The 26616-nt window shown below is 41.8% G+C and overlaps 1 protein-coding gene across 1 annotated transcript in view; it reads left to right on the forward strand.

The window, feature by feature from the left end:
* Positions 1-26343, forward strand: part of COL9A3 (collagen type IX alpha 3 chain) — a 60977-nt gene extending 34634 nt beyond the window's left edge. The window contains exons 14-32 of the mRNA XM_077460323.1: positions 2-55; positions 387-440; positions 2871-2924; positions 3160-3213; positions 7441-7494; positions 8449-8502; positions 9680-9724; positions 9811-9864; positions 12079-12132; positions 12690-12743; positions 12909-12980; positions 14045-14080; positions 15876-15920; positions 16821-16853; positions 17582-17728; positions 18260-18314; positions 19891-20073; positions 20325-20402; positions 25393-26343. Coding sequence (XP_077316449.1) covers positions 2-55; positions 387-440; positions 2871-2924; positions 3160-3213; positions 7441-7494; positions 8449-8502; positions 9680-9724; positions 9811-9864; positions 12079-12132; positions 12690-12743; positions 12909-12980; positions 14045-14080; positions 15876-15920; positions 16821-16853; positions 17582-17728; positions 18260-18314; positions 19891-20073; positions 20325-20402; positions 25393-25574 — 1362 coding nt within the window. The 3' untranslated portion in view covers positions 25575-26343. The remainder of the gene's footprint in view (position 1; positions 56-386; positions 441-2870; positions 2925-3159; positions 3214-7440; positions 7495-8448; positions 8503-9679; positions 9725-9810; positions 9865-12078; positions 12133-12689; positions 12744-12908; positions 12981-14044; positions 14081-15875; positions 15921-16820; positions 16854-17581; positions 17729-18259; positions 18315-19890; positions 20074-20324; positions 20403-25392) is intronic.
* Positions 26344-26616: the final 273 nt, after the last annotated feature.

A 26616-nucleotide genomic window follows, 5' to 3' on the forward strand; every position in this document is an offset into this window, starting at 1 on the left:
GGGCCCAAGAGGTCCAAGGGGCTCAGTCGGACCCCAAGGAGGAGCAGGAGACAGGGTGAGTGCTCATTTACAGTACCTTCCCTGTGCTGCATGTCGATGTTCAAATTATATTACACTTTTAAAGTAAAACTCCACTTTGCAAGAGTCCTATGTGTGTGGTCAAATCCAGAACACGTATGATTGTCTAATCTCAGGTCGACCAGGGGGTGTGGCTCATTACCCGGCCACTCCCCATTTTGCTGTAGCACCTGTTAATGTCCAAACCATTGCGGAGTGCTCAGCTGATTCGAAATTTCAGCCAAGTTGGAGTTATGCTTTAAAACAACGTCTCGCAGTTTTCTTACCCTTTGGCTATCATGTATTAATTGGTCATCTCTTCTTTGTAGGGAGACAACGGATTTAGGGGACCTTCTGGTCCTCCAGGACCTCCTGGGAAAGCTGTACGTATGAGCTTGAGGCATGTTTCCTCTCTTATAACTGAGTATTCACTTGATGACATGTGTGTCTCTGAAACATCACAGTGTTGTTAATAATAGGAGACAATTATGGCAAAAGGTTGGTTAATGCACCACATACACTGCTAAACACACAACACACTAGACATGTGTACCGTCAATTAATTTGTTTTGTTCCGTTCTGTTTCTTATTAGCCGTTAATTTGCATTTCATAATTCGTGTCCGAAATTCAATTTGGATTCGTACGAAATACAAATTTTCGTTAGGTTCGTTAACTTTTCGTAACAATTATGAACGTTTGTTATGATTAATTTAAAAAGCAAAAAAAACCTTTCTCAATATGGCAGTCGTCAGACTCATTATGCTCATTATGAGGGTCTCCCACCATCCCTGTGCTGTGCCCATTATGAGGGGCTCCTACCATCCCTGTGCTCATTATGAGGGGCTCCCACCATCCCTGTGCTGTGCTCATTATGAAGGGCTCCCACCATCCCTGTGCTGTGCTCATTATGAGGGTCTCCCACCATCCCTGTGCTGTAGCCATTATGAGGGGCTCCCACCATCCCTGTGCTCATTATGAGGGACTCCCACCATCCCTGAGCTCATTATGAGGGGCTCCCACCATCCCTGTGCTCATTATGAGGGGTTCCCACCATCCCTGTGCTCATTATGAGGGGCTCCCACCATCCCTGTGCTGTGCTCATTATGAGGGGCTCCCACCATCCCTGTGCTCATTATGAGGGGCTCCCACCATCCCTGTGCTCATTATGAGGGGCTCCCACCATCCCTGTGCTCATTATGAGGGGTTCCCACCATCCCTGTGCTCATAATGAGGGGCTCCCACCATCCCTGTGCTGTGCTCATTATGAGGGGCTCCCACCATCCCTGTGATGTGCTCATTATGAGGGGCTCCCCCTATCCCTGTGCTCATTATGAGGGGCTCCCACCATCCCTGTGCTCATTATGAGGGGCTCCCACCATCCCTGTGCTGTGCTCATTATGAGGGGTTCCCACCATCCCTGTGCTCATTATGAGGGGCTCCCACCATCCCTGTGCTGTGCTCATTATGAGGGGCTCCCACCATCCCTGTGCTGTGCTCATTATGAGGGGCTCCCACCATCCCTGTGCTCATTATGAGGGGCTCCCACCATCCCTGTGCTGTGCTCATTATGAGGGGCTCCCACCATCCCTGTGCTCATTATGAGGGGCTCCCACCATCCCTGTGCTCATTATGAGGGGTTCCCACCATCCCTGTGCTCATAATGAGGGGCTCCCACCATCCCTGTGCTGTGCTCATTATGAGGGGCTCCCACCATCCCTGTGATGTGCTCATTATGAGGGGCTCCCCCTATCCCTGTGCTCATTATGAGGGGCTCCCACCATCCCTGTGCTCATTATGAGGGGCTCCCACCATCCCTGTGCTGTGCTCATTATGAGGGGTTCCCACCATCCCTGTGCTCATTATGAGGGGCTCCCACCATCCCTGTGCTGTGCTCATTATGAGGGGCTCCCACCATCCCTGTGCTGTGCTCATTATGAGGGGCTCCCACCATCCCTGTGCTCATTATGAGGGGCTCCCACCATCCCTGTGCTCATTATGAGGGGCTCCCACCATGCCTGTGCTGTGCTGACTTCCTGGGTTTTTAACTTCATCATAACAAATAATCGTAATTATTATGACAATAATAATACAATATCAACAAACATTCTTATTTTGTCCGATTCTGAATCTCCCATCGACTACCAGTCCAGTCTCCCACTCCCATACTAAAAAAAGGTCATTTTCTCAACCCTCACTCAGCAGCAGAAGAAAACCTCTGACCCCTCAAGCAACTAGGGCAGACTATGAGAGATGGGCAACAAGGATTTGACAAAAGTGCAGGCATGTGGGGAAGTGTTGCCCGGTGCTGCTCTCCACGCCACAGGTAACAGGTGGAGCCTTTGCACCCACTACTTGGCCTTATCTTCTACCATGCTATGGTAGTGACATCAAATGCCAAAGGCATATATAAAGGTGGAGGGCCTTTACAGCAGTCCAAGTTTCTAATGTGGCCCTAGGGTTGTCACCTCATCCCTTTAAACCCGAATATTAATTATACAGGTTCTGTGGCTGATAAAGGTGGTAATTAAACTCACTTGGTGCCTTATCGGCATTAAATTATCCTCAGAACCCGTGTAGTAACTATGTGTTTGGGTTTTAAGGGATGAGGTGGCAACTCTCTGGAAAAATAAATGCCCACCCCTGCCCTCTCTCCGGTACAACAGACATCAATGAAAACATAACAAAGGATCTAACCCAAAAAAGTTTTGGTTGGAGTTGGACTTGAACTATAGAATCCAAGCCTATGCTGATCATTATAGAGGAGCAGAGAGCAATGGCAAGAGCCTTCATTTTATTTGTCTGTTGTTTTTAGGGGGATCAAGGTGTGAGGGGTCCCCAGGGATACCCAGGACCAAAGGGAGACACGGTAAGTGACTAATATCACCATTTTGAATCTTCTTTTTCCAATAGTAGACATTACAGCTTCATCCTGGGTAACGGAATAACGGAAAATCCATAGAGGTCAGAAGTTTGTTGGTGGAACATTCCAAGACTTTTATAACTCTTTTATTTTATTTATAAAGACAAAAAACAAAAATGTCACTAATATATGAATGTCATTTGTCTGAGCTGGATAATTATTTATGTTACTTCTGCTTTAGGGCAAATCAGGTCCAAAAGGAATGCCAGGAGGTCCGGGCCCCTTAGGAGAGCTGGTAAGAGATCTTAACATTACAATGAAAGCTTCAGAGATGGTTATACTATACTAAGAGATACACTACATCACTTGTTTAAATGGTGATGACATAGTACATCGTCATGGTAACATCAGAACCGCTACATATTAGTCTCCGCCCCCGAGCTGCTTTTAACCACTTGACATCCAAAAGATTTACCCCTCCCCCCTCATGACCAGGCCAGTTTTTTGAGATACGAAACTGCGTTACTTTAACTAACAGTTGCGTGGAAATGCGAAGACGTGCCCAAATAATATTTATGTAATTTTTTTTTCTCAGGAATATAGCTTTCTTTTGGTGGTATTTGATCACCTCTGCATTTTTTATTTTGTGCGCAAAAAAAAAAGACAATTAAAAAAAAATATATTTTTTTTTTACTTTCTCCTATAAAACATATACAATAAAAAAAATTTTTTAAATCAAATTTCTTCATAAATTTAGGCCAATATATATTCTTCTACATGATTTTGATAAAGAAAATCCCAATAAGTGTATATTGATTGATTTACGCAAACGTTATAGCCTCTACAAACTATGAGATATACTTATGGATTTATTTATTTATTTATTTTTACCAGTAATGGCGGCGATCAGCGAATTATAGTGGGACTGTGATATTGCAGCGAACAAGCTGACACAAACTGACACTTTGCAGGAACCAGTGACACTAATACAGTGATCAGTGCTAAAAATATTCACTGTCACTGTACTAATGACACTGGCTGGGAAAGGGTTAAACATCTAGGCCAGTGATGTCGAACCTTGGCACCCCAGTTGTTTTGGAACTACATTTCCCATGATGCTCAACTACACTGCAGAGTGCATGAGCATCATGGGGAAATGTAGTTCCAAAATATCTGGGGTGCCAAGGTTCGCCATCACTGATCTAGGCCAATCAAAGGGTTGACTTTGTGCCTAACCAGTGTTTGTGTACACAGTGTGCTGCTTTAATTAAGGGAAGTGATCGATTCTAGTCCCTGCTCTGCATGAACACAGAATCCATCCCTTCCTCCCTGTCAGAGCGGCGTCCTGCCTTGTTTACATAGGCAGATCTCCGTTCTGTGTTGTTTACTGATGATCAGCAGGTACCGGAGGAATCGGGTGCCTAGCACTCACAGATCGGCTTCTGCCAAGAAGAGTCACAGCAGAAGCGGCCTGCCGGCGGTGCACACTCGCCCCCTGCAGGTGGCAATGCAGAATCACAGATATATACGTGATCTGGTGCACAGCTGCCACCCTGTAGCAGTGAAACTGGTATAGGGTGGTCAGCAAGTGGTTAAGGATAATAATAATAATAAAAAATAAAAGTTGTATTCTGGCTTAATAATACAATAGTTACTTTTGCATAATCTTTAGTTAACCACTTAAGGACCAGGCCTATTTTTGACACCTGTTGTTTACAAGTTGAAATATTTATTTTTTTTGCTAGTAAATTACTTGGAACACCCAAACATTTATGTATATATTTTTTTCAGACACCAAATGGCGGTCATTGCAATACTTTATGTCACACCATATTTGCGCAGCGGTCTTACAAGCGCAACTTCTTTGGAAAAAATACAGTTTTTCTGAATAAAAAAAATAAGAGCACAGTAAAGTTAGCCCAATTTTTTCCTATATCGTGAAAGATAATGTTATGCCGAGTAAATTCATACCCAATGTGTCACGCTTCAAAATTGTGCCCGCTCGTGGAATTTGCGACAAACTTTGGCACTTAAAAATCTCCATAGGTGATGCTTAAAGATTTCTACAGGTTGCATATTTTGAGTTACAGAGGAGGTCTAGGGCTAGAATTATTGCTCTCGATCTAAAGCCGCGTACACACGGGCGGATTGTCTGACCAACTTAGTCTGCCGAAACACATTTCAGCGGACAGTCCGCTCGTGTGTGGGCGTGTGTTCAGCGGACTTTTTCAGCGTGCAGTCTGGCGGACTAAGTATTTCGGAATTTCCGTAATATTGTCCGTCCAACTTTGGTTTCAGTGGACAGTCCGCTCGTGAGTAGGCTAGTTGGACGAACTAAGTATGGCGCATGCTCAGAAAGGATTTACACGGCGGAAGGTTGCATTGCTGTGTATTGGACGTCCTATTTCTAGTCCCGTCGTACGTGCTGTACACGTCATCGCGCAAGCTTTCAATGGACTGTCTGTTCATCGTGTGTGGTCAAGTCCGTTCATTCGAAAGTAGGACGGACTGTCCGTCAGATTGTCTGACGGACTTAGTTGGCCAGACAGTCCGCCCGTGTGTACGCGGCTTAACAATCGCGGCGATACCTCACATGTATGGTTTGAACACCGTTTTCATATGCGGGCGCGACTTACATTTGCGTTCGCTTCTGCGCGCGAGCAAGGAACGGAGCGCTTTAAAAAACAAAATTCTTATATATTTTACTTCTTTTTTAAATTTTTCCACTGTCTTTTAAAAAAAAAAAAAATTGGATCACTTTTATTCCTACTACATGGAATGTAAACATCCCTTGTAATAGAAAAAAAGCATGACAGGTCCTCTTCAATATGAGATATGGGGTCAAAAAGACCTCAGATCTCATATTTACACTTACAAGCAATAAAAAAATATATATTTATTTTTTCATTAATAAAAAAAAAATTGTCTTTTTAAGGCTGTTGGGTGGAAGCGACGTTTGACGTTACTCTCGTCATCCAAAGGAATAGAGCAGGGGCCATCATTCCCACACTCGACTGAGATGACGGGGATGTGGTGGGAGGGGATTGGGCACTTCTTCCGCCGCTGATAAAAGGGATCTTGCGGTAAAACCGCCACAGTGACCACTTTTATCCTAAAGCAAACCGCCCGCCGTTGAAGAAAATCCCAAGGTTATGGCAGCTATCTGCTGCCATAACAACGGTATTTAACGTCAAAGGACCGACCTATATTCTAATATTATACAGGATTTATATAGCTCCGACAGTTTACGCAGCGCTTTACAACATTAGGGCAAACAGTACAATTACAATTCAATTCAATACAGGGGTGAATCAGAGAGCCCTGCTCGTTAGAGGTATATTGACGGTGGGAGGTCCGGAAGTGGTTAAACAATTTTTTATTTTTATTTTATTTTTTATGTGCTTGCTTAACCTTAGTTTTATTATTATATTACAGTGACAGATTTATAGATTCCCCTTCTAATGGTCATCTGTATATTAGACATGGGAAATTATTACCCAAGTCTCAGCTACATAAAGTGCTATGCTTTTAAAGAGGAAGTAAACTCTCCCACTCTGATGCTTCTTTTCATTTAGTCCATTATAATAAGTCATTATCAGACTATAGCCACTGTAATCCAGCCCAAATCGCATATTACTAACTGTTTAAAGAAACTTTAAAAAACTTGTTTCCAAGGGTTAGGCAGCGCCATCTTAAGTATTGTTTTTTGAGTCCACAGTGGAGTGTATTTCCTCCCTTACATTGAGCACTTCCTGTACTGTTAACCAAGCCTCCTTCTCAATCCAACGTTTCTATGGCAACACTGCTTCCCTGTTCATAGCTTACTTGTTTATTTCATAGTATTTACTTGTGCCGATGTCTAATGTTTGCCTTTATCAGACTTATCAGCTTCAGCTGATAAGACTGCAGTAATGGCCAAGTTTAGACTGTATGTGAGGTCACATGGTGTGTAGGAGGAAGCTCTGAGTGATTAGCAGAGTTCAGTGTTGTGCTGTAGGAAGTCCTGATAACAGATAGATAAGACATAGAGAGTGTGCCTTAAATCAGGGGAGATCTGGGCATGCTCAGTGACTTCATTCTACAGAACAACAAGGATTACAACAATACTAAGCAAGTAAGGAGATATCTACAAGCAGTGTTCATTAGGGATTTTTATGCTGATTTACATGGGACAAAGTTGTGGGGGAGGGTTTACAACCACTTTAATTAGGCACAACTAACAGAGAAGCACAAGCACTGTTCAGTACTACTAAGCAGGAAGCAGAGCCTGCTTATGTAATGAACCAATATGGATGCTTCCTCTCCTTGTGTTATAAGTAAGGTATAAATGCAAATCTATTACATAGAAGAAACGGATGGACCCGTGTTTTTAATCAACCTTATGATCTATACGGATATGTAACTTTGAATATAACACACTTATGTTACCCAGTTATGATATAATGAAAGTTTTTTGATATAAGCCATGTATACCATTATTTGGTTCAGTAGTAATTTTTTGTTCAATCTTGTCTCCTGGCAGGGAATGCCCGGAAAGGATGGACGGGATGGGACCAATGGCCAGGACGGCGAGAAGGTTTGTACTGATTCGAAGGGAGCGACGTGGTGTTTCTTCAATAAGACAAATACATGAAACTCAAGAAGAACCAAGATCTGTCATAGATTTTTTTGCCCCTACTGAGCGGGATTTATAAATCTGATCCTTGTATTGCCTCTCCTATCCCAGGCACCTGGGCAGATTTAAAGTAGAGCTCTGGGCAACAAAATATTACACATATGAGATGGTTTGTCAGTACTATTAACACAGCAGTTCTCCCGCGACATTGTTTTATTACCAGCTTCAGCTAGCACTTATTAAAGAAGAACTGAGCTCTGGAAACTGGTGCCAAATAAAGTCAGGGGACAAAAGACTAGTCACAAGTACCGCCCCACTGTCTCCATGCAGTTGATCTTTTCTCCATTGCTGACTTATCAAGCCTTGTTTTGCAGGGATTTTCTTCCTCATTTCAGAGCGTTCAGAATTGAGCAGCACAGTAGTGATATCATCAAATCTCGCGCCAAATCTTCTGAGACTAGCATTGTCTTAGATTCCACACTGCAGATATACAGCTATGATGCTGTGTACATGGATGTGCCTAGGCACACTCACATACCAAGAAGTGATCTGCAGGAGAGATTCCAGATAGGTTTTTCAAGGTACTGATTAGGCACAATTACCATTTGTAGATGTTCCCCATAACATAGAAATAACACCTATCATTTTCAGATTAGGTATACCTACCAAAAAGAGTCTACTGGACAATGAGCAGCCAAATAATTACTCTTTTAAACGATCGTCATTCTAACATACATATTTGCAAGCAGGCAAGGATGGAGAGAGGGGGAGCTGTGTCAGGGGAAAACGGATGTGACTGCCAAAGATGATCCACCTAGTTCAATTGGGTGGGAGGCATAAAACCACTATATGGAGCTGGGCTTGCTAACCCTGTGTATGATCATTAGATCATTTCTGTCTTTCTGTGTGTTTCAGGGAGACCAGGGACGTATAGGAGTTCCTGGAGAGAAGGGACCCAATGGGCTACCTGTAAGTATCACAACTTTCTGTACAACAGAATAAGTAAATTGTTTCTTGACAAATGTTTTAATTTACCTAAGAAATGTAGCCTATTCACTAGTGATCCAAGTCATCAAAGAAAATGCAACTTATCCCTTCAATAGAGACAGATGACATCAAAGGAAATGCAGCCAATCCACTTATTGGAGATCGGTCATTCACTAGAGACCAGTGACATCACTGAGAATGCAGCCTATCCATTCACTAGAGACCAGTGACATCACTAGGAATGCAGCCTATACATTCACTAGAGACCGGTGACATCACTGAGAATGCAGCCAATCCATTCACTAGAGACCGATGACATCACTGAGAATGCAACCTATCCATTCACTAGAGACCAGTGACATCACTGAAAATGCAGCCTATCCATTCAGTAGAGACCAGTGACATCACTGAGAATGCAGCCTATCCATTTAATAGAGACCAGTGACATCACCGAGAATACAGCCTATCCATTCACTAGAGACCAGTGACATCACTGAGAATACAGCCTATCCATTCACTAGAGACCAGTGACATCACTGAAAATGCAGCCTACCCATTCACTTGAGACCAGTGACATCACTGAGAATGCAGCCTATCCATTCACAAGAGACCGGTGACATCACTGAGAATACAGCCTATCCATTCACTAGAGACCGGTGACATCACTAAGAATACAGCCTATCCATTCACTAGAGACCGGTGACATCACTGAGAATGAAGCCTATCCATTCACTAGAGACCGATGACATCACTGAGAATGCAGTCTATCCATTCACTAGAGACCAGTGACATCACTGAAAATGCAGCCTACCCATTCACTAGAGACCGGTGACATCACTGAGAATGCAGTCTATCCATTCACTAGAGACCAGTGACATCACTGAAAATGCAGCCTACCCATTCACTAGAGACCGGTGACATCACTGAGAATACAGCCTATCCATTCACTAGAGACCGGTGACATCACTGAGAATGCAGCCTATCCATTCACAAGAGACCCGTGATATCACTGAGAATGCAGCCTATCCATTTACTTGAGACCAGTGACATCACTGAGAATGCAGCTTATTCATTCACTGTATACCGTAAAGACAATAAAAATGGATTGCTTAAATGATAGTTTCCAATATTATATTAAGCACCATATTTTTTTCATCAGGGGCTTGGTGGTAAAGCTGGAACAAAGGGAGAAAAAGGTCAACTGGTAAGTGATCTGCAGATAACTGAAGATCTCACACGCCAATATATAGTTTAGGTTTATTAAATAATGAACAATGTTTCCTCTTCCAGGGCAAAAGCGGAGAGCAGGGAGAAAGTGGACCTTCTGGAGAGCCAGGTATTCCCGTATGTATCCCACAGCACCCAAAAGGGGTGGAGCAGGAGGGGTTTGGTTAAAGATGCAATCTCCTTTAAGCTGTATATATGGAAATCACAAAGTTTTCTTTAGGGTATGCAAAGGTTAATCGTCATTCTTCCCAGAGAGTTTAACAGTAGAAAACTGTACTGGTAATAATGTTATCTCTCACATCCAAGCAAAAAATTCAGTATGTCTTGTCTGGTATTCACTTTACATGTGTAGGGAGGCCCATGTTGAGAGATAGTGGTTTTCTACCTCAAGTAATAATAATAATACTAATAATAATATTAATGGTTTACAATAAGTAATTGGTCCTATTTCTTCTTACAATTTTAATTAAATATACATTAGACGGTAGCAGAACTTCTCATATGATTTGAAAACATCATGTTGTAAGCTAGAATTTCCCTTTAAGAAGTAATTGAAACATCTTGAAAAGTAACCCTACCCAAAATGCATTGTTTAGTTATGGGGTGACATCAACATTTTAAATCAACTATGAAATTCTATTATCCCCTGGCGACCGTGGAAGGAAGGTTTTCCAATGTTTGCATGGCTACAACCTCCATTGTGATCTCACTCAGTCCAAGCAAGGTCATATTTCCCCATTGGAGGGTTATAATATTTTAGGTGGTCTAACTTCATGGTTGACCTGCTTGAAATAAGGACTACAGTAGAAAGGAGAATGGACTGATCCTCCCAACAGAGTCCCAGAAAGACAAAATCAGTCAGCTAGTATGTTATCTCATTGGGAGCCGTCTGAACTTAAATATGTTTTAGGTTGAATCCTTAAATATGTTTTAGGTTGAACTTGTCAATAGTTAAATGAAATCAGTGTTTCCTAAAGTCTGTTGGTATTCACCTTCACTCTAGGTCAGTAGTCATCCAACATACTAGATTTAGGGGGTCTCAAGTGCGGCCCATGAGACCATTGGGGGGCTTTATGTAATATTTTGTATATGTAATGCTACATTATATGTAGAGAGACTGATGAATTACTACAAGAGAGTGTAAAATGACTAAAAGAGGCAGTCAGAGACTGAGGAATTACTATGGGAAATTTTCAAAGGCTGTGGAATTCCTTCAGGAAACTGCAAAGGACTGCCAAATACTACAGGAGAAGGTCAAAACTGCAGGTAGATGGTCAGAGATTTTGGAATGACTACAGGAGGCAGTCGGGGACTACAGTCTACAGATTAGTACAAGGGAAGGTCAAAGATTTCGGAATTACTACAGGAGAGAGTTTCAGAGACTGCTGAGATGGTCAGACACTGAGATGGTCAGACACTGTGGACATACTACAGATATGGTTGGATACTATGGATATGTTTGTAAAAGGCAGTCAGAGATTGGGGACATGTTAAAAGAGACTGCTAATGATCACTGTCAATACAGCTGTTTACTGTACAAAACAATGCTCCCAGTTTGGACTACTGGGTCCAAGGATTGCATGTGGTCCTGGTCAATAAAAAACCTTGGAACCTATTTTTGGAAACATTTTGGTAGAACATCAGCTCTTACTGTCTGCCCACTCTAGTCAGAAACTGGTTTCTTCAGGCAATCAATTCGATCTTTCTTCAGCTGGCATGAGGATTTGTATTTGGTGAAGGCTTTGGGCATTAGCTAGGCAGAATGTTGGCTTTGAAGACATGTATGCTTGCCAGGAGCCCTCAGAAGAACTTTGTGGATGGGTTTCTGGCAAAGTTGTGGCCATATTTAGGCACTTTTCTGCCTTAAGTACCACCAAAATATTACTCCATTTTATAACTCCTCCACTTGTGTCACGGGATTGTTTCTAATGCTAGAATGTGCTTGCTGCCCTATTTAACTGTAGGGATCACTAAGCACGTAGAACTTCTTACTCCACTTCCACATCACACACTTTCGCTAGAGTTCATTTTTTTTAAATTTAGACACAAGTATGGCGTCCAGAAGTGGTAAACAAAAAAAATTCTAAAAGGATATGCAGTAATGTCACACAGCAAAGGATTTCATAGTGGCTATACAGCTGGAATGATCAAGCTTTGTATAAACTACAACAGATGGTAAAGGAAAGCAACACCTCACAGCTTCAGTTTAGTTTGGAATAAGTTGGGGGATTGTCAGGTGTCTAAATCTCACTTCAGGTTAGAATGTATTAGTTGCATCATATATAAGAAGTGTATACTGTGTGTCTAAAGCATGAGGTTTACTTCTTCCAGGGTGAAGCCGGCCCCCCAGGAGAGCGAGGAGAAGCCGGCCCCAGAGGAGGAGCTGTAAGTAGAATGCCTAACAGAGACACCTACTGAAACACACTGAGCCTCCTGCTTAAATATGTCTGAAAGATCTGTCCATGAAGCACAAGAAAATTCTCCCAATTAAGTTTCTTCTGTTAGCTACATTCATATAAGCCACCATTCCAAAACTGAAACTAATTTGACTCGTTCATTATGCCACTCCAAATGAATTGAAATTGAATGAAAGCCTATTAGGTCTTCCCTTCACATGTGGTGACCCTGCCCATGTTCTGGTAATGTCCAGGCCCTCAGCCACCCAAACCCAGAAGAGTCATTATAAGTTTCCTATTATAGGCAACTATAGCCAAAGATTGCTCATATGGGGCCACATACTGTTCAGTCCATGACCATGAACAGCTAGGTACAAACAAATTCTGCAAGTGAAGGATTATCCATCTTGTTGAATATCCACTTATCCATACTGGCTTTTTGATCCAGTGAATGAGTGCAGACAATGATCCATGAGAATTAACCAACTGTTTATGGCCAGCTAGAGTCCTCAGGAAAATATTTACTTTGCTTTATGGCTTCTACAGGGTGGCGTTGGACTACAAGGACCCATTGGAGTTCCTGGAGTAAGAGGCTTCCAGGTACATATTTATTTGCTTTGTTACAAACAGTAGAGTGTGCACATGCTCAGTTGCCAGGTGTGCACAGCAGCAGTCTTTGAAGAAATATATTTTATTGGTGCTTTTAGTTTTATCATGTAACTAGCATGGGGGAAATTATCAGTTTTATTCTTATTTCCTTTGTAGGGACCAAAAGGCAACATTGGTGACCCTGGTTTACCAGGACCTACCGGCATCCGTGGTGGATTTGGTGAGCGGGTAAGACATGGGTACTTGCCTGTAGGACCGAATATAATAGATTTTTTGGCAGCACACAGAACATGGCATATGAAAGTATATAATATATTTATTGGCTGCATACAATAAATGATGAAGCCTGTCACTAATAGAATCCCAGCTAATAGTATACTATTTCTTGTAACAGAATCGGGCAACACGGGGAAGGTTGTTGAGGGGTAAAAGAGCATGTTGTAAACTATATAAACAGTTACAGTATATTGGTAATATTTTTATGTTTGTGGAAAGTGGTATTTATTGGCCAAATAAGCCCATTGTGGCCAGCCGATTCTTCCCCTGTGCAAGCCTGGCCTTTGGACATTGCTTGGATCAGGACCAGATAATTCTTCCCCTGAGCGTGACTGACATTTTGATCGTGACCAGTCTAATGGTCCCCTAGGCAGGCCTGGCCTTTGGACATTGCCTGGATCATGATCAGTCGATTTTTTTTCCCTAGGCCGGCCTGGCCTGGCCTTTGGACATTGTCTAGATTGTGACCAATCAATTTCTCCCCTGGGCAGGCCTGGCCTTTGGACTATGTCTGGATCCTGACCAGTCCATTCTTCCCCTGAGCAGGCCTTGCCTTTGGATGTTGGCTGGATCATGACCAGTCGATTTTTCCCCTTACTGGATTGTAGCCAGTCAATTCTCTCTGTGCAGGCCTTGCCTTTGGACATTGTCAGGATCAACAGAACATGCTCTACTGTGTGCAGGCCTCTTCATGTCTGGTTGGACCCTTAGCAAGTCCCTTAGTGAATATTAAATCTCTAGATGTCAAGGGAACTTTGCTAACGGATGTCAGCCAGCCATCTGGAAATAACACCATTAGGACTCAACAGTCTTTGTTTATCACACTGTCAGATCTGCTGAGCGTTCCCCTGTACACAACAGAGGGGCCACTAATCCCAAATAAACTTGCCCAATTAGTCAGCAATTAGTGCTAGTTCTCTGGATTTTAATTTAGGAACACCTGCTGGTTAGGAATGTTTTACATGTTACGTGCATGCAAGATCATAACCTTAACCCAATGTTCTCTTCTCCAACAGGGTCCTGTAGGAGCTTCAGGCCCCAAGGGTAGCGAGGTAAGGGCTAGAGGCATTGAAACACATAACATAAGATGATCTCTAGTTTTACTTTATGTATGTTAACTTGTCCCTATTTTTTTTATTTTGGCTGTGTTTGGAAAACTTTGAATGTGTTTGGAAACAGCTGTGCAGTATAAAGTTCTCCTGGAATTATGAAATGAATTATTTGCTGCAAAGGAGAAGGATAGGCTAGATAGACATGCCCCTTCTTATTAATGCATGACGTCTTCGTGTATTTTGAAAATAAAATATAATTTAGATCCCAGCTCTTGCATGAATAGATATGTACAAAGCCAGACACATGTGTTACCAAACCTGTTCAGTGCCTTGAAATTGGCATGTATATTAGGAGAATAGGTGCTTTCATTGGAACATAATCACTAATGATTTGCTATCACTTAAGGCCTCAGAACCGTAGTATATACAAGCAACCATGAGAGACGTTAGGCTGTGGAAAAGTTACATGTCACTGTGTGGAAACAAGATGAACTATACCGTTACTTCGCTAGCCCTACCATTGGAGGCAAAAAACTGTAAAGGCATGGAGGAGTTACACCTCCTAAGACTTTATATGGCTTTATTAAAGCCTCTTATACACCAGCTTTAATTGGAACATAATCATACGAGTGTTTTGATGCTTTGTAAAGGCAGACAACTTATGTTCTCAAGAAAGCTGGAATGTGGAAGAGTTTGGTGTTACCTAAAGTGGTGTATCAAAATAAATTGAACTCTTCCAATCCCTATCCTGTAACCAGTACCATGGTAAGAGGTAGAAATTATGAAGGCATACACAATTAGTGTAGACTAGGTAAAGCCCAAACCTTTCAATTCTTCCGTTTTAGAAAGAGCAGTGAGGGACAACCCTTGTGTTTTCATTGCTATCTCCCTGTTGGGGAAATGCATGCCTTTATTTGTCTTGGTGGCCCTTAATCCTGGTATACAAAGAGTTGGGAATTCCAGAATTAAGGGGAATGCTTCCATTGTTAGCAACTGTTCCAGTGACATCTGTCTAACATGGGATTTTCCCAGGACCAGATAGGAAGTCATTGGAAATATTCCTAATGGGACACAAATGGCAACCCCCCCATATCAACAAAAAAAATAAAATAAAAATACATTGGGGCAGATTTAGTAACACTGGAGCATTCCGAATCTTAATGCACCTGTGCATTGTAGCCAATCAACTTCTAACTTCAGCTTGTTCAATTAAGCTTGACAATAAAACCTGGAAGCTGACTGGATTCAATGCAGAACTGCTCCAGATTTTGCTTGTTCCAGGTTTAGTAAATCTCCTCCATTGGCTTTAACTATCCCCTACTCTATCCATAAATCAAAATAAAAAGTTCGGCTTAAGTCTTTATAGTCTTTTTTAATCTTTAATCTTTTTTTTAATTCTTTTTTTTTTTGGAAGAACACAGCACAGTGCCTACTACCTGCCCTGGTTATTTAGGGAATTATATTCCCTACTGTATAAATATTGTAGATGTTCTTGAAAGTAATGCTTTGACATTTATCCATCTAGTAGATGGGTTGTGTTGTTTAGTTGGTTACAGCTTCTTTCATGTTGCTAAAGTAGCTCAGATTTGTAACAAAAAATAAAAGTTGCCTGGAGCAACCGATGAAAAGCTAGCATTTGGTTTTCAACTGTTCTAGAGCCATGATGGCTGGAACTTGGTTGCTGTGAGCAGCTTTTCCACTTTAATGCAATTTCACATATTCTGCATGGAACTGTCACTTTCTTCATTTGCTCTCTACTCTGTGGTCCCGTGTTTATTCTTCTCTCTTTCTTCAGGGTATTGCTGGCTCTGATGGACTTCCAGGAGAGAAAGGAGAGATGGTATGTTATGTACACCTTCATGTAGACATCATTATTTGGCTAACACATGGCTCTACAAACTTTTCAGTATGAGGGCCACATTGTATAGTTTACAATTTTTTGTAATCGGTATGATATGAAGTAGAACAACAGAGAAAGAACCTCAGTAAAACAAAGCAAAGAAATTCAAGCCCATCAGAAGCCCATCAGAGGCCCCCCTTATATTGAAGTCCCCATCAGAGTCCACATCAAAGTCCCCCTTATATCAGAGCACCCCCCCCCCCCCCATCAGCGTCTTCCTTACATGAGATTTCCCTCTTACATCAGGGTCGTCATCACAGTCCTATTTCACATCACCCACCCATCTTTGGCCTACATGCCATAGTTTGGAGATCTCTGGTCTTAGAAGACATCATTGTATACACACATACAATATTACTCCATCTGTATTTGAAAACTATTCTGAGGCAGGATTAAGAAAATCATGCCCAGGGGTACAGCTAGTCTACCACTGCCAAATACGATACCTGTATTTGCACTTTATCAATAACCATATGCACAAATGTATTAAATAATATTTTAAACTCCTCAGAACTGATTTAACAAATACATCTTCTGTTTGTTGATTTTATGAGTGGACCTCCGCTTTAAGGTCATAGGCCAAAGTAAAGTAGATAGCTATATACAGTAGTGCCCAGCAGCTGTCATTCCCATTCTGATCAATGTCTGATGGGGAAGTATCTCCACTCAGGGTCACCAGCCCATCATATGTTATCAACACTAGGCCCAGGGGGCAAATGCCCCCAGCGTGCCCCCCTTGCCTAAACTTCCCCTGTTCCCTAGCATGGCTGGGTGTGGGAAATACAGTTATTTTTTTTCCCAGATAAGAGAGTCAATTTTTTCTTGTGTTTTGTCTTTTAGGGACCATTTGGACCAGTTGGACAGAAAGGAGAGGTAAGAATGACTATTAGTAATTTTATAAACAGGATCCTTGTTTACAAGACCTTTTGGATGGGTATGGGCAACATCAACCAAGAAGTTATAGCAAGGTTGTTATACACAAAGTGACAACTGTACTGTGTGGAGTTCTCTGTGGGATTGTGTTGGGCATTTGTGAAATGGCTGTGAGTGCCAGTATGATACCAGGAAAGAATATGGAGTAACAAAGTGCTTAGTAGAAATAGAAGATAATTTTTTACTTTCTTTTCTACATGTACCCAATTTATTTTATGGACACTGCTGAAAAGAGCACAAAACTATATATATAATATTAACAACTAGGTCTAGTTCACTCAAGTATAGACTTGTAAATACTATTATGAACAACGATGTGTGCAACAAGTGTTTACAAAGCATTAGCAAAGCTAATCATGGTATTATTGTGAGTGTTGGATGTAGCATTAAAAGCTTGTTTAAAATTGTAGCCTACACTAGCAATAAATATGCGTTCAACATGTGAGGACTGTAGTCAAATTACTCTTTCAAGTTTTCAAAAAGCAGTTTGAAGCTTGCTAAAAGTGTGTAAGTCATTGGTGTAGTACTCTTCATTCAAGCATATAAAAGTGGAAACCCTTGGAAACATTTAATAGTAAATGTATTTGTTTTACTGCTCAGCCACTACTGGACCACTTGACTGAAAGTACAGTTGTATGTTCTTCATGACTCTTCTGTGTCTCTACCAGCCAGGAGTGAGAGGTGAACCTGGTCCTAAAGGTATCTCTGGACCCAATGGTACAGCTGGAGTACTAGGCGTTCCCGGTCCACCAGGAGCAATGGGGTTACAAGGAGAACAAGGCGTTCCAGGATTAACCGGCAAACCTGGAGTCCCAGTAAGTATCTCTTTGTTGGTGCTTCTAGCTTGTTCCCAACTTGGAGAAGGGTCAAGGCCATCTATGCAGTGAGGGTCTTGGATGTTGGGTCCTTCCTGTGCACACGGATTACTTTCACTTTCTAAGCTCATCATACAATTGCCAATTTACAGTATAAGTTGTGAAAAATTGGCATTTTCTGGCACCTTTTAATTAAGTCTTGGACCACATGTTCTGCATCTGAACACTACCTACTCCAACAGGACTTTGCCCAAAATGGAATTAATAATACACTGTAATATTACTTTGAAAATTGCTTAGTTAGGGAAAACATGTTACCCTGACCATACAGGGCAAAGCAACAGGTTCAACGTAATTATGGGCCCACCAGCAGATCCTGGAGGGCAAGCAGAGTTGCAGAATAGAGAAGGAGAGATAAGTATAAGCTGCTGGTAGGGCCATTATTAAAGGGAACCTGTATAGGCAAAGCACATGTTCTGCTTAAGCTGCGCAAATCGTAGCACATTACTAATGATATGCTTTGGTTTCTAGGGCAAGCTGGCAAGTGAGCAGCGCATCCGGGAGTTGTGTGGTGGAATGATTAGTGGTGAGTCATGGTCACGCAAAAGTTTGTTTTTGGGGTTTTATTCGAAATGTGCAAAGATAAATCACACAAACACTTGTAGGTATAACATTTGAGTATTGATAGATACAGATAACAAATATAATAATATTGGAAATTATAACAGGAATACCTAACCATAGATGCCTTTTCACCAAGAAGTCCCGTCCGCTTCTATTGCGGCTTGGCACAGATGATCAAAACCAGGCTTGTGTATTTAAAGCGGAGGTTCACCCTAAAAAAAAAAAAAAAAAAAAATAAAAAAATCACATAACAATGCTCCTAAAAATCTGAAAAAAATAAAAATGGATTCATTTATCAGAAATGGTTGTTGCTAGGCAGATCGTCCTAATCTGCCACTTCCTACTCCGTGGTGATCTTCATTTTTCTCCTCCTCGCATTGTCTTCTGGGGAATGGGTTGCGCTGTGTTCTGGGAACTGTGTGTCACAAAACACAGCCGGCCATTCACAAAGCGTCACACGACTCACGCATGCCCAGTTGGAAACGGGCAGTGAAGCCACAGGGCTCCACTGCCTGTTTCCCTTAGTTCGAATGGCGGCGCTGGGTCCCAATCTGATGGACGGATCAGCCATGGGTGGCCAACATTGTTGGCACCCTGGACAGGTAAGTGTGCTAATAAAAAGTCAGCAGCTACAGTGTTTGTAGCTGCTGACCTTTAAAAATATTTTTTTTCAGCTGGGCCTCTACTTTAAGCAACCCTGAGATGAGACTGCCTAGTACAAGTTTTAGCTGTAGTATATACAGAACTAGTGGAAAAAAAACAACCAAATATAACTCAGATTACCTTTTAAGGAAGATAGCATATTCCTGACATTCCTTTAATATGAAGTCAGCTAAACTAACCATCCTATATGTCTATGGCCCCTTAACCAGGTTTAGAATTCATTCTTAGATATTGTGAGACAATATTAATAAGGAAATATGAAATGTCCCCATCAGAGTCATTCTGCATTCAATATACTTATATTATTGGCCATATAGGTGGCAGGTTCAAAGCTCTGAAGCTTTTAGAAATGTTAAAAATAATCAGGAAAAGGGGGCCCTGAAATGGGGCCCTCTGTAGCTCCTGCATAGTCAAGCAGGACAATTTGCCAGATAGTCACAAACAATGTGGCTAGTGTATATGCCTCTAGTTTGAGTTCAGCAGATTTTCTTTTCTACAAACCCATTTGGTCACTAGCAACCCATGTTCCTTGTTCACCTGCAAGCTTGAAATTCAAAAACATATAAGGTTCATGTTCCTGAGTCCACACGTAAGGTTTCACAATGCCTTCATTTTCACGATGGTTCTAATATTGCAAACCTCAAGTCCATCCTGTTCTTAGCATAAATCAGTCCTCATATTTCATATTTTTCCCCATCACTGCTGTCTGACTTCAAAAACATTTGTATGCGTAGAGGCTACATATCAAATATCAATTTGCTGGGCAAACTGTATAATATTCTGCATTAGTAGTGGACTGATTGTATTGATTTTTGATGTTGTGTTCTGTTTTGGATAATAACGGTTTACATTTTGTCTTCTCTATGTCTTCCTAGATCAAATTGCACAGCTAGCTGCTAATCTCAGAAGGCCTTTGGCTCCAGGGGCAGTTGGTCGACCAGGTTCTCCTGGACCACCTGGACCTCAAGGTGCCATGGGACGTGTTGGACATACTGGTTCTCGTGGACCTCCAGGATTTAGAGGACCACCTGGAGAACTGGGTGATCCTGGTCCCAGAGGTGAGGGCATGCTGCTCATACACCTGTGTTTATTTTTACGTCGATTGGCCACATGAACAACACAACTGTCCCCATTTGTCAGTACCACCTGTTATTATACCATACATAGTTTGGAGGGAGTATGTGTACCATAAAAGATGCCCATGTTACACTATTAAAGTAGAACTACTGCCCACTAAATACTCTGTAAACCTGTAAGGCAATTTTACACAGAGTTCCCAGTTAATTGTAACTGTCTGCTACTATTTTAGGTAACCTGGGTGACAAAGGAGACAAAGGACCTGTTGGAAGAGGCATCGATGGTCCACATGGAGATCAAGGAGAACAAGGTATAGCCATTATATTTAATGGGACACATGCATCAGTCTTTATTCCATCTTTATCATGACTGGCACATCTCCTGCAGTCTGCTTCGTAGGGCACTTTCTTTATATATATATATATATATATATATATATATATATATATATATATATATATAAATATAAATATAAATATATATATATATAATTTCTATACACATACGATATTTCACAAAAGTTAGTACATCCCTCGCATTTGTAAATTTATTATATATTTTCATGTGACAACGCTGAAGAAATTACACTTTGCTACAATGTAATATAGGGAGTGTAAGCGCTACCTACTGAGGTTGTAGAACGATTGTTTGACTGTAAGATCATACAGCGGTTTAACAGGACAGGTTTCACTCAGAACAGGCCTTGCCATGGTCAACCAAAGAAGTTGAGTGCACGTGCTCAGTGTAATATCCAGAGGTTGTCTTTGGGAAATAGACGTATGAGTGATGCCAGCATTGCTGCAGAGGTTGAAGGGGTGGAGGGTCAGCCTGTCAGTGCTCAGACCATACGCCGCACGCTGCATCAAATTGGTCTGCATGGCTGTCCTCCCAGAAGGAAGCCTCTTCTAAAGATGATGCACAAGAAAGCCCGCAAACAGTTTGCTGAAGACAAGCAGACCAAGGACATGGATTATTGGAACCATGTCCTGTGGTCTGATGAGACCAAGATAAACATATTTAGTTCAGATGGTATCAAGCGTTTGTGGTGGCAACCAGGTGAGGAGTACAAAGACAAGTGTGTCTTGCCTACAGTCAAGCATGGTGGTGGGAGTGTCATGATCTGGGGCTGCATAAGTGCTGCTGGCACTGGGGAGCTACAGTTCATTGAGGGAACCATGAATGCCAACATGTACTGTGACATACCAAAAAGCAGGGTATGATCCCCTCCCTTCAGAGACTGGGCCGTAGGGCAGTATTCCACCATGATAATGACCCCAAACACACCTCCAAGATGACCACTGCCTTGCTAAAGAACCTGAGGGTAAAGGTGATGGACTGCCCAAGCATGTCTTCAGAACTAAACCCTATTGAGCATCTGTGGGGCATCCTCAAATGGAAAGTGGAGGAGCGCAAGGTCTCAAACATTCGCCAGCTCCGTGATGTCGTCATGGGGGAATGGAAGAGGACTCCAGTGGTAACCTGTGAAGCTCTGGTGAACTCCATGCCCAAGAGGGTTATTGCAGTGCTGCAGAATAATGGTGGCCACACAAAATATTGACACTTTGGGCCCAATTTGGAAATTTTCACTTAGGGGTGTACTCACTTTTGTTGACAGGGGTTTAGACATTAATGGCTGTGTGGTGAGTTATTTTGAGGGGACAGCAAATGTACACTGTTATACAAGCTGTGCACTCACTACTTTACATTGTAGCAAAGTGATATTTCTTCAGTGTTGTCACGTGAAAAGATATAAAATATTTACAAAAATATGAGGGGTGTACTCACTTTTGTGAGATACTATATATACATATAAATACACACACGCACACACACACGCCAATCTCTGCGCAAATTCAGAGCCAATGCTCCCATTGCTTCACTAGAAAAATCTTCTAAAGCCCCTTTTTTTTTTTTTATTAGTTTTTATTAATGAAAAGAAGCATATACAACTCATCACAAACAAATTATCAGAGGAGTAGTACAAACAATCATGACATAAACAAAAGTAGAGGAAACAGCAGATAAGGTATCGAGGGCTCTCCTCCGAGAGGGGGTCTATAACCACAGATTACCAAGTAACTCAATGAGTCCCCCTGGCATCAGCAGTAACCTCACGTGTTGCACTGAGACTCCAAAGGTAACATTTCAAAAGATGCATATCCCTCCTTCCGGTTTTATCTATAGAGGTCTGGTGAGCTCCGAGAGGGAGACAAGCTCAGAAGAGGAGAGGAGAAAAGTTCAGAATGTAGAGAGAAAGAGGGGGGGGGGGAGGTTGTCCGTTCGTAGGGATCTTCCTCTGCTTCCAGTATCGTGGGATAAGAGTTTTCGCAGCATTGAGGAGATGGGGTGTGATAGAGCGTTTATATGAGCCTGCTGGTTCACCCGAACAATGAAACAAAACATACCAAGGGTCATTAGGGACCTCCCGACCCTGAATGTGCTTAATCCAATACAGAACTGCGAGCCAGAACGGGCGGATCCGTGGACAGAACCACCAGATGTGAGCATGAATGGCTCGCTCGCCACATTCCCTCCAGCAGAGCGGTGAGGTCTGGGGGAAAAACTGATGTAGTGTCACAGGCGTGTAGTGCCAATTGTAAGCCATCTCAGATGTTTTAGATGAGCCTGAAGCGGTGTGTGCCATGGTAAGAATGTTGGACACTTGGGTAGGGGTGAGTTCCTTATCAAGGTCCAGCTCCCAATTTCGGATGAAAGTAGGGATCTTGTGGGACTTCTAAAGCCCTTTTTAACCTCTCCCATAAACCTGCAAGCATTGACATCCTGAGCTTCACATAGAGCAATATGTAAAAAAAACATTCTCAAGGAGCAACTCATTTTTATATGGTAACTGTTTTGGTACATCATAAGAGATTGTTATCCGTTGCATTGATATCAAAAATCATGGAATGAAGGCGGTAGGTTAACAACTTAATGTGAAGTCCACAGGCATTAAAAGGGGCTTGGGACTTAAGAAAACTGGTGGGTTGTCCATAACATCCCCCATAACAGCTAATTTAAAAAAAATAATAATAAAATAATAACAACTGATATAAGCAGTTAAATACATGCTTATATGAGGCCTGTAATATGTATGATTTGCAAAAGAAATACATTTTGAAGTGAGAGCTTGAACTAATGTGGTGAGTTTTCAGGGTGCAGACCCCAGTTTTTCCATACACGCTCAACTCGACGTCAATACTGACCACCAGCATGGAACAGTAACATGTGGATGTGTTGGCTCAGGCGGTAATAGGTCTTCTCCTTTTGGTGGAGAACTTAAATTAGATCTCCAAAGGTCAATTATCACTGAACTCTTTTGTAACATAAAATGTTCTACACATGGGATTTTCCTAAATGTGAAAAAGTGAGACTCTTTACTTTAGCTGTATTATATAAATTAGAATTTAAGGCACTGGTAGTATGTTCCCACGCAACATCTACTACCCTGGTTACTAAATCGCTGAGTTGGTGCACAAAATAAACATATCTTACTTTCATTATCATTTCTACCTAACCTGTATGTCCAAACTGGAGCTTAACAGCCCATTTGACCTCATACAAAAAGCTGCAAAATAATATCACAATTCATCCTGAAGAACCCTATTGACCACAGGGGTAATAAGTTACAAATAAGATTCTAGTCCTCCAAAGCCATAGGAACACACTGATCAGACATGCAAATTCAGTGGGTCAGCAAGCAATGGGTCTGATATATTCCCTTGAATCCCTGTATCAGTTATAATGGCCTACACCAAGGATGGAAAACAACTGCAACATCTTTTGCTGTCTGCTAACACCATGAGCTAAATCAATAATGACTATTAGGAGTCAGTGATCAGTTTATTTCCTAATCCTTGATTTACATTTTATGTACTAAGTTTGAAGCTGAAAGGGATGGATACTAAAGCTAGGTCAGAGCTGGGCTCTGGCTCAGGGGTTTAGAAGCCAGTCCACAGACCGGCTGAGATTTTGTAGTTGTTGGTTTGAATCTCGGTTTAGGTTTTTGATTGCTAAAGTTTACTCCTGAAGTAGGAGAACAAACACCCAAACACCCAAACACCCAAGCACCCAAACACCCAAACACCCAAACACCCAAGCAGAGGCAAATAGCTCAGAGGATAAGAGTGTTGACCAGGGCACCATAGACACGAGTTCAAATCCATAAATTGCTGTATCCCCCAATAACCTATTCATGAAAGCACTGTAGACCCGAGCTCAAATCTCTGAGTGAAAGTCTGGAGGCAATGGACAACCCACCAGTCTGCTCCAGTCCCAGGCCCCCACAGGCCTGTAACATGTGTGGGCATCACATTAGGTTGAGGACTGCCTCCTTTGGTCCAAGATCTGTAATATCAATGCAACAACCACATTTGGAATGGGCTGCCTTACTTGGGCAGCCCAGAAAAAAAATTGTACTTCGCAATTTTTTTTTGTCTTTCTTCCCACCACAACATATTTCACCCAGGCACTGCTTGACTCCCATGTCAGGGACTGGAGAATGTCCCACCAATATGCAGTACCTGGAACACCAAAGCAGCTTTTACAACACCACAAGGCTCAACCTCTCAGGGATTTGAACTCAGGCCTTCAGAAGACCAGTCAGAGGCCTTTACCCACTGAGCTACACCTATGCTCAAACATCAAGACAGACAAATAACAGATTTAAATTCGGGTCTCCAGCACACCAGGGAAAGCTCTTGCATCAAAGGGACAACTTCATAAAACGAGAATTAACATCTCCAACAAGCAGCTCCCATGTTTCTTAAGTTGGATTTATGGAGTATATTAGCAGTTAAATCAGAACAGTTACCCTCAAAGCTATCACCTGCTTTCAAAAAATATATGGCATTCACTAACTAGAAACGACAAAGTGAATCAAAGCCAAGTCTCCATCACAATGATCATAGACTATACCCACCAAGCTTACATGACTACTCAGTCACATTGTATTTCAGAAAGCACATTGAGGCCACAAATGAAAATCTCACAAGCTAGTTATGGAAGGTTTCAGATTTAGGTCTTGGAACTATGAAACAGCCTTTGTTCTATTTCAGAAGAATCCACAAAAAATAAAGCACCATTGGCATGTCAAACCTTGTCACTGGTTATGTATGTAGTGATTGTTAGCTCATGAGCTATTACTACCTCTAAAAACATCCTTTTTCTGAAGCACAAGAGTATTGTAAGTGCTACCTACTGAGGTTGTAGGAAGATTGTTTGACTGTAAACAGAATCCTTCAACAGTATCATGAGTGTATGAGATATAAATGTAATGGATAACACTCTTCTTTTATTTCCAGGTGCCCAAGGAGCTCCTGGTGTAAGTGTAGATGGTCGGGATGGTTCCCACGGTGAGGCTGGTTATCCTGGAGAGCCTGGAAGACCCGGTGCTGTAGGAGCCCACGGTACCCCTGGGATATGTGACACCTCCGCTTGTCAAGGTGCCATGGCTGCAGAAAAATCAGGTTCCAGAAAGTCATAAACATGACAGTGAACTAAGAAAAGGAACTGTCTTTAATACAGCCCTCTTTCGTAAGCAAGACCTTCCCAAGCATTCAGAGAGGGTGGGTTTGTATCATATCCCCAAAACGAATGGTGGAGGACCGACATCAATACATCAACTCCATAAAACAGGAGAATATTCGATTAAAGTACCTTAGGTGATGATTTTATTTTGTTTATACATTAACTATACCCCCCCCCTTTCCCCTGAAACCCACATTTATTTGTTACCTCTTGGAAACCCCCTCATCTTTAGCGTTCTTTTTTGCCTTCTGTGCTTGGTTTGCTCATCCCAAGTTCACAGGCCCGTGACAATAAGCCTACCATCCAGACTAGCCAGGCCAAGCACATCCAATCCTCTCACAGCCTTGCCTTGCTAGAGGTAAGTGTACATAGAAAACTTTCCACAGAAGACAATCCGGATATTCCACTCTTATTTTTTTTCACCTCCGTCAACATTCGGTGAAATCAGACACTCTGGTGTGACTGCCGTGTTGTAATAACTGTTCCCGAAAACCTAGATGCGTACTGTAAAAAAATGTCTTGTAAAAAATAAAGAATTGTTTTTTTAAAACCATGATTTTTAAACACGTCCTGTTTTAGCGTACCGCGGACAAATAAACGGCTGCAAACAATGTGAATATCGGTGATTGAAATTTAGTATTTATTTTGGTGACTTTTGTGTACAATGAAAGCTGTTGCACCGTCTGTTGTAAGAATGAAATAAAGCCACTTTCACCACACGGAAATCCATCAAGACATCTTTGCAATTTATTGACAACTGAAAACTTTACTACAGGGGTACAGGCTTGTGAAGTGCGGCGGAAAACTGCCCTATACAACAAAAGGGCACCGTAGCTTAAAAGATAAATATGTAATATAATAAATAATATAATAAAATATGTCTTTGAAAAACACTGCTGTTCTTTCATTAAGAAGATATAGCTTAGATGTAGTCTCTGAAATGTCAGTTCCTGGATGGTGGATCCAATCCAGCACTAGTCAGTGCAGAGCGAAACACC

Source organism: Lithobates pipiens, unplaced genomic scaffold (assembly GCF_037356315.1).
Source record: "Lithobates pipiens isolate NorthernLeopardFrog02 unplaced genomic scaffold, aLitPip1_a1.2 Scaffold_28, whole genome shotgun sequence".
Classification (NCBI taxonomy): Eukaryota; Metazoa; Chordata; class Amphibia; order Anura; family Ranidae; genus Lithobates; species Lithobates pipiens.